General features: G+C 38.6%; 3 protein-coding genes across 4 annotated transcripts; all 3 read left to right on the forward strand.

The window, feature by feature from the left end:
* LOC141781811 (gamma-crystallin M3-like) lies at window positions 1-1,027 on the forward strand. Its single transcript, XM_074657658.1, has 3 exons — window positions 1-151; window positions 307-546; window positions 706-1,027. The coding sequence occupies exons 1-3, from the start codon at window positions 143-145 to the stop codon at window positions 979-981; spliced, it is 525 nt and encodes a 174-aa protein (XP_074513759.1). The 5' UTR covers window positions 1-142; the 3' UTR covers window positions 982-1,027.
* Window positions 1,028-3,309: 2,282 nt separating this feature from the next.
* LOC141781802 (gamma-crystallin M3-like) lies at window positions 3,310-4,505 on the forward strand. The gene is made up of 3 exons (XM_074657647.1): window positions 3,310-3,461; window positions 3,552-3,800; window positions 3,903-4,505. The coding sequence occupies exons 1-3, from the start codon at window positions 3,453-3,455 to the stop codon at window positions 4,182-4,184; spliced, it is 540 nt and encodes a 179-aa protein (XP_074513748.1). The 5' UTR covers window positions 3,310-3,452; the 3' UTR covers window positions 4,185-4,505.
* Window positions 4,506-7,329: 2,824 nt separating this feature from the next.
* LOC141781800 (gamma-crystallin M3-like) lies at window positions 7,330-8,207 on the forward strand. 2 transcript variants are annotated; one of them, XM_074657644.1, is made up of 3 exons: window positions 7,330-7,462; window positions 7,576-7,830; window positions 7,898-8,207. In XM_074657644.1, exons 1-3 carry the CDS (start codon window positions 7,448-7,450, stop codon window positions 8,174-8,176), a joined length of 549 nt encoding a protein of 182 aa, XP_074513745.1. In that variant the 5' UTR covers window positions 7,330-7,447; the 3' UTR covers window positions 8,177-8,207. The 2 variants fall into 2 exon arrangements, with proteins under 2 accessions (XP_074513745.1, XP_074513746.1); XM_074657645.1 differs by having other exon boundaries at window positions 7,576-7,818.
* Window positions 8,208-13,175: the final 4,968 nt, after the last annotated feature.

Genomic DNA, 13,175 nt, shown 5'->3' on the forward strand with positions numbered 1-13,175 from the left:
TAACAGCGATCGCAGAGCTGCTTATTCATCAGCTTCCAGATAATTTGAATAACAAAACCCTGTTACAGAGCGTATAAAGTATAAAAGCCGCCTGGCAGCCACAGGTTGTTGGACAGATTCCCACAAACACAGAACATCAAACATGGGCAAGGTATGTATGTAGAGAGTAGAGCAGAAAACAAGCACTTTTCAGTTTAGGAGGCACCCAAATGTAAACAAGAGAGGAAACAATCTAAGCTTACAAGAGCACATTTTAAAATGGACATATTCAGGACTATTCCAAATGTGTTTTTTCTTTTTCTACAGGTCATCTTCTACGAGGACAGGAACTTCCAGGGTCGCTCCTATGAGTGCTTGAGCGACTGCTCGGACATGACCTCCTACCTGAGCAAGTGTGCTTCCTGCAGGGTGGAGAGCGGCTGCTTCATGGTCTACGACCGGGCCAACTACATGGGGAATCAGTACTTCCTGAGGAGAGGAGAGTACTCCGACTACAATACTTTTGGCATGAGTGACTCCATCCGATCCTGCCGTTTAATTCCTCAGGTATGCAAGGATTTGTAATGTCTAACTAACATAATATTGATTCAAAATGGTCAAATAAATCGCTCATTTTATTCATTTTCCTGCTGTGCTATTAAAATGTGGGATAGAAAGTACTGTGGGTTAGTGCTGACATGTCGTCCTCTTTGTATTCAACAACAGCACAGGGGCTCTTACAGGATGAGGATCTACGAGAGGGAGAACTTCCAGGGCCAGAGTCACGAGCTGATGGAAGACTGCGACAACATCCAGGACCGCTACCGCATGAGCGACTGCCAGTCCTGCAACGTGATGGACGGCCACTGGCTGATGTACGAGCAGCCCCAGTACAGAGGCAAGATGATGTACACGAGGCCCGGAGAGTACAGGAGCATGAAAGATATGGGATTCAGCGGCATGAAGCTCAGCTCTGCCAGGCGTATAATGGATTCCTGTTGAAGCAGAGAAAAAGAAATGTGTTGAATAAAACGAACGAGGAATCAAACGCCACCTTGTCATCGTGTTGTTTTATATCAAATAGAAGATGGGCTTTTTTGTGTGTGTGTGTGTGTGAGGTTAAATCTGAGCTAGTGCATCATTGTATGGCAGGATTACCACTTTAATGTACAAACTCAAAATTACACACCAGCTAAACAGCATGCCAGTGAGGTACAGATATATAAATACAGGAAAGATACATACTGTAGTTACATTACTATATTATGAGATTGTATATAAACCACCAAACATGCTGTCATTGTTTCACTTTATGAACATATTCTTACCCATGATCATAAATCTAACATTTTCATAACAGCTGTAAGTCAAGTTATTTTAATATATCCTCTCTTAAAGCATCATGTTGTAAACACTTTCATGCCATGCAATTTGATGTAAATATTAGTGTAAGTACATATGAAAATGTGCTCTTATTAATCATTAAACAGCACATATTTCCAAACATAGATGACTTTTCTCTATGGAGGACAGAACCTGCCAAAATAAAAAATGAATAAATGATTCATTAAACAAATACATAATTATGTCATTAAATGAACCAAAAATAATTCTAAAAATAAATGACTCAATAAACAAATACATAAATATGTCATTAAATGAATCCAAAATAATTCTAAAAATAAATGACTCAATAAACAAATACATAAATATGTCATTAAATGAACCAAAAATAATTCTAAAAATAAATGCCGGCATTTATTAATTGTGACAAAAATGTGACAAATGGATATTTCTTTTTTAATTTGCTTCTTTATTTATTCATCTTCGTATTACTTCCCCTTTCTATCTACTCTTCTATTTAATTTTCCCTTTTATTTATTTATTTTTATTAACTTTTACATTCATTTATTTATTTTTGCATTTATTTTATTTATTTAAAATATATTTTTTTATTTATTTTACATTTATTTATTTATTTTTGCATTTATCTTTTATTTTTTTTAAAATGTAATTGTTTATTTATTTAAAATGTATGTTTTAAATGTATTTTTAGATTTACTTTTATAAAAATATAAATAAATAAGCTGAAATATGGAGGACGGAACCTGCCAAAATGAAAAGTAAATAAATAAATGACTCAGGGGCTCTCCTATGAGGTACAGGTGGGTGACAGCAGCAAACGTTGTATCAGCTCTGACGTTTTGTGCTGTCAGTGTCACGAGGTCTGTGATAGCAGTTGTGTAGTTAATTACAAACTTAAACTTGAGTTATAAATTAACCAAAAATAATATTCAAAATAAATGAAGGCATTAAAATGTACTCTGCACTCTGACCCCGTGACATACGTTGAATGACACCCCCCTCATTTGCATAATGAGGCAGAAATGCATAAAGAAGTGTAAAAAGAAATGTATAAAGAAAGAACACAGAAATAAATAAGTTTTGGGAAATAAATACATTTAATATTGAATAATAATGGAGGAAAATCATGCAAGAATAAATGAATACATACAATTTAATAGGGAATAAATACATTTACAAGTGAACTTAAAATAAATAAAAAATAAATGCTAAAATAAATAAATAAGCTTAAAAGTTAATAAAAAATAAATAAATAAAAGAGAAAATTGAATTGAAGAGTTGATAGATAGGGGAAGTTATGCAAAGGTAAATAAAAAAAAGCAAATTAAAACATAAATATCAAATTGTCACATGTCACAAGCAATACCACTGTGTAAAAATACCTCCTGCAATGTAAATTTTACTTAATTGTATTAGTATTTTACTTACTTGGTATTTTAAGTATGATCAGCAAAATGTACTGCACTTTTAAAAGTAAAGTAAACTTTCTTTCCATAGCGCTTTTTCATGCATGTACCGGTATGTATATGATAATTCAAATAAAGGTTTAACGTTTTCAAAACCAGAGTCAAAGGTGCTTCACAGCTGCTCAGAAAATACAACAGTGCAGAAAAATGCCCCCTTTGAGTGTTATACTATCATACATTATATTATTGGATCATTATAATATTTGTATTCATGTGTAAGTGTATCTGGTTGAAGTGGAGCTAATTAACTATTTCGTAGACTTTGGGGTTGTTTAATCTATAAAAATGTAAAATACTTTATAAGATAAGTTTGTAATTAACTACACTCCTACCGTCACAGACCTCCTGACACTGACAGCACAAAACGGTGCCAGCTGATACATTATATGCTACTGTCACCCACCTGTACCTCATAGCTGAGCCCCCCGCAGTTGGCACTGCACCAGTTGCATACAGTCTAGAATAATAACCATTTACAGAATGATTCAACAAACATTATAGCCCTGCATGCTACACTGCTGAGTAAGATATTCGAAAACAATGGCTCCATAGATCATTTAAATATCATGGTGGGTATAAAAGTGTTACACAGTTTGGCTGATCAAAGTACCCGTGCAATCAGGGATTGAACTGAACACCAAAATGGGCAAAGTAAGAGATCATTTTTTTATGTTGTAATATAATAACATTTCAGATTATGTGCCAATTGTTTTTAAAAAAAATGTGCTGTTTTGATTTCAGATCATTTTCTACGAGGACAAGAACTTCCAGGGTCGCTCCTATGAGACCAGCGCCGACTGCGCTGAGCTGACCTCCTACCTGAGCAAGTGCAACTCCTGCAGGGTGGAGAGCGGCTGCTTCATGGTCTACGAACGTCCAAACTACATGGGCCACCAGATGCTGGCGAGGAGGGGAGAGTACCCCGACAACCAGCGCCTGATGGGAATGACCATGAGTGACTGTATCCGTTCCAGCCGCTTGATCCCCACGGTATAGGAAGCTTTGTGGTTGACCCTTAAAATTCTCCAATGCAGGACAGAAGAAATGTCTATTATAACGTGATCTTCTGTCTCTTCACGTGTCATTTTACAGCACAGAGGTACATTCAAGATGAAGATCTACGAGAGGGAGAACTTCAGAGGTCAGATGAATGAGCTGATGGACGACTGCGACTCCATCCAGGAGCGTTACCGCATGTCCGACTGCCAGTCCGTTCACGTGATGGACGGCCACTGGCTGATGTACGAGCAGCCCAACTACAGAGGCAGGATGCTCTACCTGAGGCCCGGAGAGTACAGGAGCATGAGAGACATGGGAATGGGTCCCATGGACATGAAGATCGGATCCATCCGACGCATCATGGACTCCTGTTAAAGAACAGAACAGGCTCCAGACTTGAAAATGTAATCAACGAATATTAATAAAGAATTTATCAATTCATAATTGAGTTTCAAAGCACCATCCAGTGAGACAGGAGGACATTTTGGGCACAAAATTAGACAAAAAAAATTGCATGAATTATCAGCATCCAGCTGTTCCGGTACGTCAAAGGACAGTTTGGGCTGTAGTGAATGCTGCTATTTTACTGTATCCCACAGTCACTTCAAGACTTCTTCTTCTTCTACCTATGAAATGTGTTATGTCATTTATGATGCACGTGACATTAAAAATGAATTTCAAAGGATGAAAATGGAAGTTGTGAGTCTGTGCATGATATTCTACACGTTTCCTGAAATTACAACACATTCTCTGCCCCTCGGCACCGGAGACCGACGTACAGGGTACCCTTCTTGCGCTAGTTTTGGACGGACCAGGGACAGTGTGCCAACATACGCTCGTTACATACATAGTGTCCTTTCAAAATAAACTTCTGTTTTCACAGGAAGTTAGGCAACACAACCACTTAGTTAGGTTTAGGCAACGGTCGTGGTTGATGTAAACTTCACTGACTAGCCTCACGCAACTGACGATACTGATGACTCACGTCACCAGCGAGTCACTTACGACCTTACGACCCTTGTAACTCACAGGATTGATGATACCAACGACTCACGGACTAATGATACCGATGATTCACGTGACCAACGACTGATTTGACAAAAGTCAATGTTACTTTTAGTTTCACACGAACAGTGTCACTTGCTTCGAATAAAGCCGCAGGTGGGTTTATAATGACCAATCGGCGGTATTTGACGAGTTGAAAGTGAGACCAGGTTGGAAGTTACTGCATACTGTACATGACACAATATAGTTTATTTGAGTGTTAACAAAAATACAGAGAATAAATAGAAATATAGCATGTCGGTGTTCAACTAGCAAGTGTTGAAATTCCATTAACACTTGTAGTATAAATAACGTTAATGGCCAATTTCACAGCACACAGAATAGACAAGTCATAGCAGGAAAATTGCAGGTGAAAGTAATAATGTTAACGATGATGCTAACGATGGCTGCAAGGCTCTGGTGTAAATAAAGTTTTTTTTAAAAAGCTGAAATGTTGTACTAAAATGTCAGTAATTTCTTAAAATTTGGGGATTTTATTTCCATTACAGTGAACATAACAAAGTGTTTTTATTTTGAAAAGACTGGAGTGGAAACTGACACGTGCATCACATGTTGCTGGACATTGGTAGGAAGAAGCACGAAAAAGATGTTGTTGAAAGTCGTGCTGAGCGTCACGAAAAAAAGGGAAATTCGTGTCTATGTACACGAATCAAACAGATTAAATTTCGTGACTATTTCACCAACTGCTGTGAGACTGTGTTGCTACTATGAATAAGGTCTATTGTACGACCAACGCAATTCAGCTTGTGGCCTTTGTCAGGGTCATCATACCAAACATATTCAACTCAAAACACCTTAACAGGCTTTTCTCATTGAATTGAGTCTCACCATCACCCCATAGTGCAATTTGATGAACTTTCAATACACACAAAACCTTATAATTTGTTGCTGAAATGATACACAATATGCAGAAAAAACAAAAAAACAGAGGTAGAATGAACCATACTAAGTCACATTTGTATTATTGTATAAATGCATACTTTGAACTGTGTACTGAAAAATACTTTTTGACTGAAATAAAAGGATTTAAAGTCAATTCCAGAGCTGCATTGTAATTCCTTCCATAATCTTTATTGTAACACTGAATGGGGCCCATTTCGAGGAGGCACAGCAATAAATAGTTGTAGTTATCTATGAGAATAATTCATAATAAAAAGGGGGATCAGGTTCGAAAAACAGAAGTGTCTCTTCAGACTTCATTTTACTTTTATCGACGACATAAATGGGCACTGCTTAAAAAAAAGAAATCCTTAAAGAGGGCAAAGGTCAAGTTAGGTGACGATGTGAATTAGTGGCATTACAAGTGTACACATGTATGGAAAACGAAACCTGCCAAAATAAAAAATAAATAAATGACTCGATAAATAAATAAATATGTCATTAAATGAACCAAAAATAATATAAAAAATAAATGTATGAATTTATTAATTGCTAAAATGTGACAAATAGATATTTCTGTTTTAATTTGCTTCTGTATTTATTTATCTATTTATTTATATTCAGACACATATTTCCATAGGTGGAAATCCGCTATAGTCGAGGTCCGTCGACATAAATCTTTCCTTGCATGAATGTACTGTAGGGGTGTGTAAGCATTCACGAGAACCCACAAAATCATTTTTTAATAAATTTTTCGTATGAAAATCTTTGTATTACTTCCCCTATTTAATTTACCCTTTTATTTATTTATTTTTATCATTACAATTATTATTTTAAATGTATTTATTCATTATTAGATTGCATTTATATATTTATTTTTGCATGATTTTCCTCTTTGCACTCACCCCCCTATTTATTTCCCCAAACTTATTTATTTCTGTATTGTTTTATTTATACATTTCTTTTTACATTTCATTGCATTACATGCATTTCTGCCTCATCATGCAAATTAGGTGGCTGTCATTCAAAGTATGTCATGGGGTCATGGAGTGCAGAGTGCATTTTAATGCCTGCATTTATTTTTAATATTATTTTTGATTTTGGCAGGTTCCATCCTCTATACACATGGTTAATTTACATATACTGCTAACTATTTATTCTCTACATTTATCTCTACTTATTTCTGTCCTTGTGCTGCTGCAACACCTGAATTCCCCCTCTGGGAATCAATAAAGGCTTATCTCAGAGGGTTGGAGTTAAATCATCATTAGCCAGATAATTATATAACATTCAACTTGCTTTTGTTTTCTGATATTTTAATATAAATTGATACTGAATTGTATTTGTAAGAAAATATATTTAATCATTTAGTGTGTGAAATATCCAGTACACAGTGAATGATAGAGATGTCGATGATATTACAGTTGGAAGCTTCTCTTTATTTGTTAGAGAACAATACTGCATGTGTACAGTAAATGCATTTCCACCAGAGTGGTATAGTGCTGGATAATAACCCTTCAGCGCCCTGACTGCTCCGTAGGTTACTATGGCATGCTGCTGGCTCAGGGATTTAATCAACAATAGAAGCCCTACATACTTTTTTTCACATTGAGCAAGTATAAAAGTAACGGTTACCACCGACATGAATACACAGCAGCCACAACTCAGTCCTGAGGACCAACCAAAATAAAATCATGACCATGGGCAAGGTAGGTACTGGGAATGATCCAGCCATTAAAAAAATCCCAAATTTCAAATGTATAAAGCTTGATTAAAAAGCTTCTCAGAGCTCACTGAAAATGGTGCATTGTTGTGCTTTCAGATCATCTTCTACGAGGACAAGAACTTCCAGGGTCGTCACTATGAGACCAGCAGCGATTGCCCTGAGCTGACCTCCTTCCTGAGCAGGTGTCACTCCTGCAGGGTGGAGAGCGGCTGCTTCATGGTCCACGACCGTCCCAACTACATGGGAAACCAGTACTTCATGAGGAGGGGAGAGTACGCCGACTACATGAGCATGATGGGAATGTCAGACTGCATCAGGTCTTGCCGTAACATCCCCATGGTACAGCAGCAGGTCTCTAAACAGTATTTCCTTCAGATAACGTTGATATGGTTTGTGATCAAATGTTTTGTCTCTACAGCACAGAGGATCCTACAAGATGAAGATCTACGAGAGGGAGAACTTCGGTGGTCAGATGCATGAGCTGAGCGAGGACTGCGACAACATCCAGGAGCGTTACCGCATGAACGACTGCATGTCCTGCAACGTGATGGACGGCCACTGGCTGATGTACGAGCAGGCCCACTACAGAGGCAAGATGATGTACATGAGGCCCGGAGAGTACAAGAGCTTCAGGGACATGGGATTCAGCGGCACCAGGTTCATGAGCATGAGGCGCATCATGGACAACTGCCAGTAAATTTTCACTAAATAAAATCTTTTCCACTCTACTATTTTTGTTTCAATGGTTGTTTTGAGACCTGGGCAGTACAGGAGGGGATGTCAGTGAGGATGAGATGGGCATCAGTGGGTGTAAATGATCATGAGGCACTTCATGCATATAAGAACTTTCAATTTGTTTCAAGTCTTCTTTTTCATTTTTGGTAAACATTGCAAATTTGCAATTCGATCATGGCCGTAGCCAGCTATGAGGTCACTGACCTCCGGACCTCTGTAAATATTTCCTAAAAAGACTCTCTCTGCATCTGAATGACGTGAAACCGCTTGAAACTGACATCTATCAATAAGACAGTTGTAATTACTGCAGCGATTTTACACACAAAAACTACATGTAAACTAAAATTGTACTTGGTGATATATGCACAGTATTAGAAGATAATATTGAAAACTACTGACGCCATGTTCTGCTATTCTTCGATGCTAGTTGATGTTATCTTTGATTCCTACAACCGATGAACGACAGCTCCGAGCAACGCACAGCCGCTTCCCTAAACTTCAACTTCATCCAGAGACCAGAGTCCCAAACGGGGTAGTTCTTTTCTTAAAATATTCTGATTTTATTCTCATTAAATTGTGACTTTACTCTCATAATATTACAACTTTTTTCCTCAAATTATTACAACTATATTCTCAACTTCTCAGAGAACACACATGTGGGACATGCTTTGAATGTGCATATGAGCTACTAAAGTTTATAAATGAATTCAAATGAATTGATGTAGGCTATTATTGAGGTGAATATGGTGCCACATGCACATTTAAAGAGGTTACTTACACAAAAGAGGAGGGGAGAGTAAATTATTCATACATGTGTTAAATGAGAGAAGTTGATCCAGAGGAGAATACGTATTTAAAATCAATGCAGAATGTCCTACTGCATGATATTACATTATATTTCTAATTGTCACCTGCTGCATGAATTTTGTGTTTTTCTTGAAATAAAGACATATCATCCATTAAAAGAAAAAACAAAATTCTAAACCCTGGCTACAGCCCTGAATTCAATGGTATTTTATTAAAATGTCTTTCAGTTTTATTTCGTTTTATAACAGAATTCAAATTTCCACACAGATTACATTGACATTATTGTTTCTGCAGCACACAATTCACCCTATAGTGTACATGTACCGTACATCTTCTTCCAGAGAATGTAGAGGCAAACACTTAATCAGTTCTAGCAGGTCAAATATTGAAATTATTTTTAATTAATGTATTTGTGGTTTGATTACAATGCTTAAAGGGACTGTTTGTAAGAATCAGAATTGCTTGTTAACAGCGACACCTGTGGCCATTAAATCAACGAAGGTCAGCGTCAGGTTCGCGCATGTGCTCGCTCTAAATAGACATGAACGAGTATCGCTCAACACAGTGAGGCGACACACGTCAGCTAAAACCACAATATCACTCTATATTTCAGCTGCTTGGCAGTAATGTTAGCTGACCAGACGAAGGTCTCTTCAAGAATCAGTGCTGATCCTAGTGTTGGCTTTTCCTGCCTCAGCCTCCCGACCGCAGCCACAGGGAACAGGGGAGACACCGGAGTTTTGGTCGGAGACGATAACGTTTCCCGCTGCAGAGCCCTGTCACTTCACAAGACACGGGAAACTTCTGTTGGTCTGGAGGAGCTGCAGCAGTTATTTCTGCACAAACGTCCACTAGATATTGTCAGAGCTAAACTAACTCTGCTGCAGTGTGCGCATGAACGTGAGGTGGAGCGAGCTGAGCTAGAACGAGCGCGGTATGTGAGTGAAGACTAGCAGGCAGGCAGGCAGGCAGGCAGGCAGAGGAGCAGAGTACAGCAGAGACTCCGGTCCTGGAGACCAAATCTACGGTCTCCTCCGCGTCCTCCGACCGCGGCCAACACTGTTTTGCAAGACGGGCTTCACTAGATAGAACTTTGCGGTTTTGGTGCTTCCGTGTAGTTTGTGTTGCAGTCTAAGTCTGAACAGCGTAGCCACACGCGAGCACACATAGGACACCGACCCGCAATGATTTATACGTGTAAGAAGTTACAAACTGTCCCTTTAAGTGCCTTGGTCAAGTTATTAGGATCCCATGTCTATCTTTATATCTGCTGTAACTGCTTTAAATTTGTTCTCCTTGACTCTTAACTGCAACGCTTAGCTGCAAAACCTTCTGGGCGTGTTTGTGCTGTAATATCATTAGTGCAATATCTTTTAATCAGACCTTGAGACGGGGCAAATGGGGGTTGCAAATGATGCGCAATTCATGGTGTTATCAGCGGCCGCAATACATTCTTTGTGAATTCACCCCTGAGAATCTAAGGAGGGAAAATAACAAATGTCCAGCACTTCAGAGGGACTAGAATCAGGCTACAGAGTCTACAGGTGGACACTGGGGTGGAGGGGGGATTGATGAAATGATGCTTTCTGTGAGTAGTTAGTTGCTAAGATGGAGCAAGAGTATGTGTTTACAAATCTTGATTTCATGACATCTGCAAAGTTGAATGGTGTTAATGGTTTTGAGTACTTTGCCAAGTGTTTCAAGTTAGAAGATGAGCGGGAAAAAAAAAAAAGTACGTAAACTAAGTAAACATACGTACGAAAACAACATAACCAGAAAAAAGAAAAAAAGGAAGAAACCTCAGCAAGAGCAAGAGCAACACAACCGACTCTCCACGCCAAATAGATAGAGCCAGAGCAACACAACCTCCTGTCCACCGCAAACAGATAGAGCCAGAGCAACATGACCTCCTCCACGCTAAATAGATAGAGCCAGAGCAACACAACCTCCGCTCCGCGCCAAATAGATAGAGCCAGAGCAACACAACTTCCTCTCCATGCCAAATAGATAGAGCCAAAGCAACACGACCTCCTTTCCACACCAAATAGATAGAGCCAGAGCAACACAACCTCCTTTCCACGCCAAATAGATAGAGCCAACGCAACACGACCTCCTTTCCACGCCAAATAGATAGAGCCAGAGCAACACAACCTCCTTTCCACGCCAAATAGATAGAGCCAACGCAACACGATCTTCTTTCCACGTCAAATAGATAGAGCCAGAACAACATGACTTCCTCTCCACGACAAATAGATAGAGCCAGAGCAACACAACCTCCTCTCCACGCCAAATATTTAGAGCCAGAGTAACACAACCTCCTTTCAACGCCTAATAGATAGAGCCAGAGCAACACAACCTCCTCTCCACGCCAAATAGATAGAGCCAGAGCAACACAACCTCCTCTCCACGCCAAATAGATAGAGCCAGAGCAACACAACCTCCTCTCCACCATGGAACCTAGAGAAAGGACCAGATTTTAGTTTTTATTTCAGTTTTTAATGGTCTAATTAATGCTAGCTCTGGTTGAACTAAGTCTAACTGTCTTTGAGCTAATGTTCGGTTTCATTGTTCTGGGCAGCAGCTCACTACCACTTGAGCATATAATGGACTTATAGCCTGTGAAGTCTGTTTAAATCAGAGCTCTTCACACAGGAAGTGATGTGACATGTTTGTAGTTGTACTCACAGAAAACAATAGCAATAACTTGAGTAATGGTTATGTTCAACTTTGCAAAAGTTGAGTCAAATAAATCACAGGCAGAAAAGAACCCACAAAGTAATGAGACAGTAATTGCTCAGAGATGAGAGTGAATATTAATAAGAAGAGAACTGAATTGAAGATAAAGCTGCTTCTTTTTGACAGGTAATGCAATGGCTAATAGTTAAATTTGTAGCAAGCAGTTCATATAAAAGACCCTATCTGTAGTTTATTAGTCATGCCAGGACAAGAAAACTCATGATGTGTGAGTCAGAGGTCCATTATGTGTGAACGCTTAATGATAGTTAATTGGCGCCATATTAACAATGAGAGTTTAGTTCTAACATCATTTCAATGACCTCTTGCTATTGTAGAAAGAAATGTATAAAAACCAAAGCTGGAATTAGGGCACGGTCACATATGCACAAAATTGACATTGGCGAATATTCGCCTCCCGTTCACATCCATTCGATGCCTCCGGTGACAAGCAAATTTTCATTTTCGCATCACGTTGAGTATTTTGGTAAACTTTGATGGGCAAAGTCGCAGCCACAACCAACAGCAAAAATGTTTGTGTGCTTGACCCCAATTAACACTGCCCATATTCAGCTTTTAGGCAACAAAACTACTTAGTTGGATTAAGGAAAAGATAGACTTAGTTAGGCTTAGGCAACAAAACTACTTAGTTGGGTTTAGGAAAAGATCGTGGTTTGGGTTAAAATAACTCCGGAAGTGCTTTATCTTGAGTATGTAAGTTACGTGACAAATAAATCAACTTTGACTTGTGGTTTCACATGGGACACGAACCTCCTGGACAAAAGTTCTGTGTTTTTTGACCCACCCATTCCTCCGACATCCTCCCTACGCCGCGTTCGTCGCTCTCTATACTTCTCGGTTAACAAATCCTTGGATTACATACAAATTAATTTAGTGCTGGCCATCACGAGAAAAAATGTGAAATTCATACAAGAATCAATACATTAAATTTCATGACTATTTCACGAACTGCTGTGCGACTGGGCTGCTATTTCAGATGACAATAAAATGATGCGCTTACCCACAAATGATGGCTGTTGTGATTTTGTTTGAAAACCCCTTTGTCCACTGAATGTTTAGCTTTGGTAAAATGTAAGCTTGTTGGATCCTATTGTTAGGGGAATCAAGCTATAATTGTGGCTTTTGACTAGCATATTAATGGAATCAGTAGTTGTATTGTGCAGTTCCAGCAACATTTTTATAAAAACCAAACTCATAAACCATTTTTTAGAAAGAAATATGCTCTATTCTTGTCAAAGGAAAATTCTGTTTAGAGGTTGTGACCCTGTTATTATATTGGTAAGCAACGCAAAACTATAGGCTTCTATAGTAGGTTGCTGAGTCAGGTAATTGAACAATAGAGGGGCACACAGTCTTTGTCTCTGGCCAGGTATAAATGTACCTTGTTCAGACAGGCAGAG

The sequence above is a fragment of the Sebastes fasciatus genome, chromosome 14 (genome assembly GCF_043250625.1).
Source record: "Sebastes fasciatus isolate fSebFas1 chromosome 14, fSebFas1.pri, whole genome shotgun sequence".
NCBI classification, from domain to species: domain Eukaryota; kingdom Metazoa; phylum Chordata; class Actinopteri; order Perciformes; family Sebastidae; genus Sebastes; species Sebastes fasciatus.

Coding starts and splice junctions, on each gene's coding strand:
- LOC141781811 (XM_074657658.1), top strand. Junction 547..705: donor CCTGCCGTTTAATTCCTCAG/GTATGCAAGGAT, acceptor ATTCAACAACAG/CACAGGGGCTCTTACAGGAT.
- LOC141781802 (XM_074657647.1), top strand. Junction 3,801..3,902: donor CCAGCCGCTTGATCCCCACG/GTATAGGAAGCT, acceptor GTCATTTTACAG/CACAGAGGTACATTCAAGAT.
- LOC141781800 (XM_074657644.1), top strand. Junction 7,831..7,897: donor TCCCCATGGTACAGCAGCAG/GTCTCTAAACAG, acceptor TTGTCTCTACAG/CACAGAGGATCCTACAAGAT.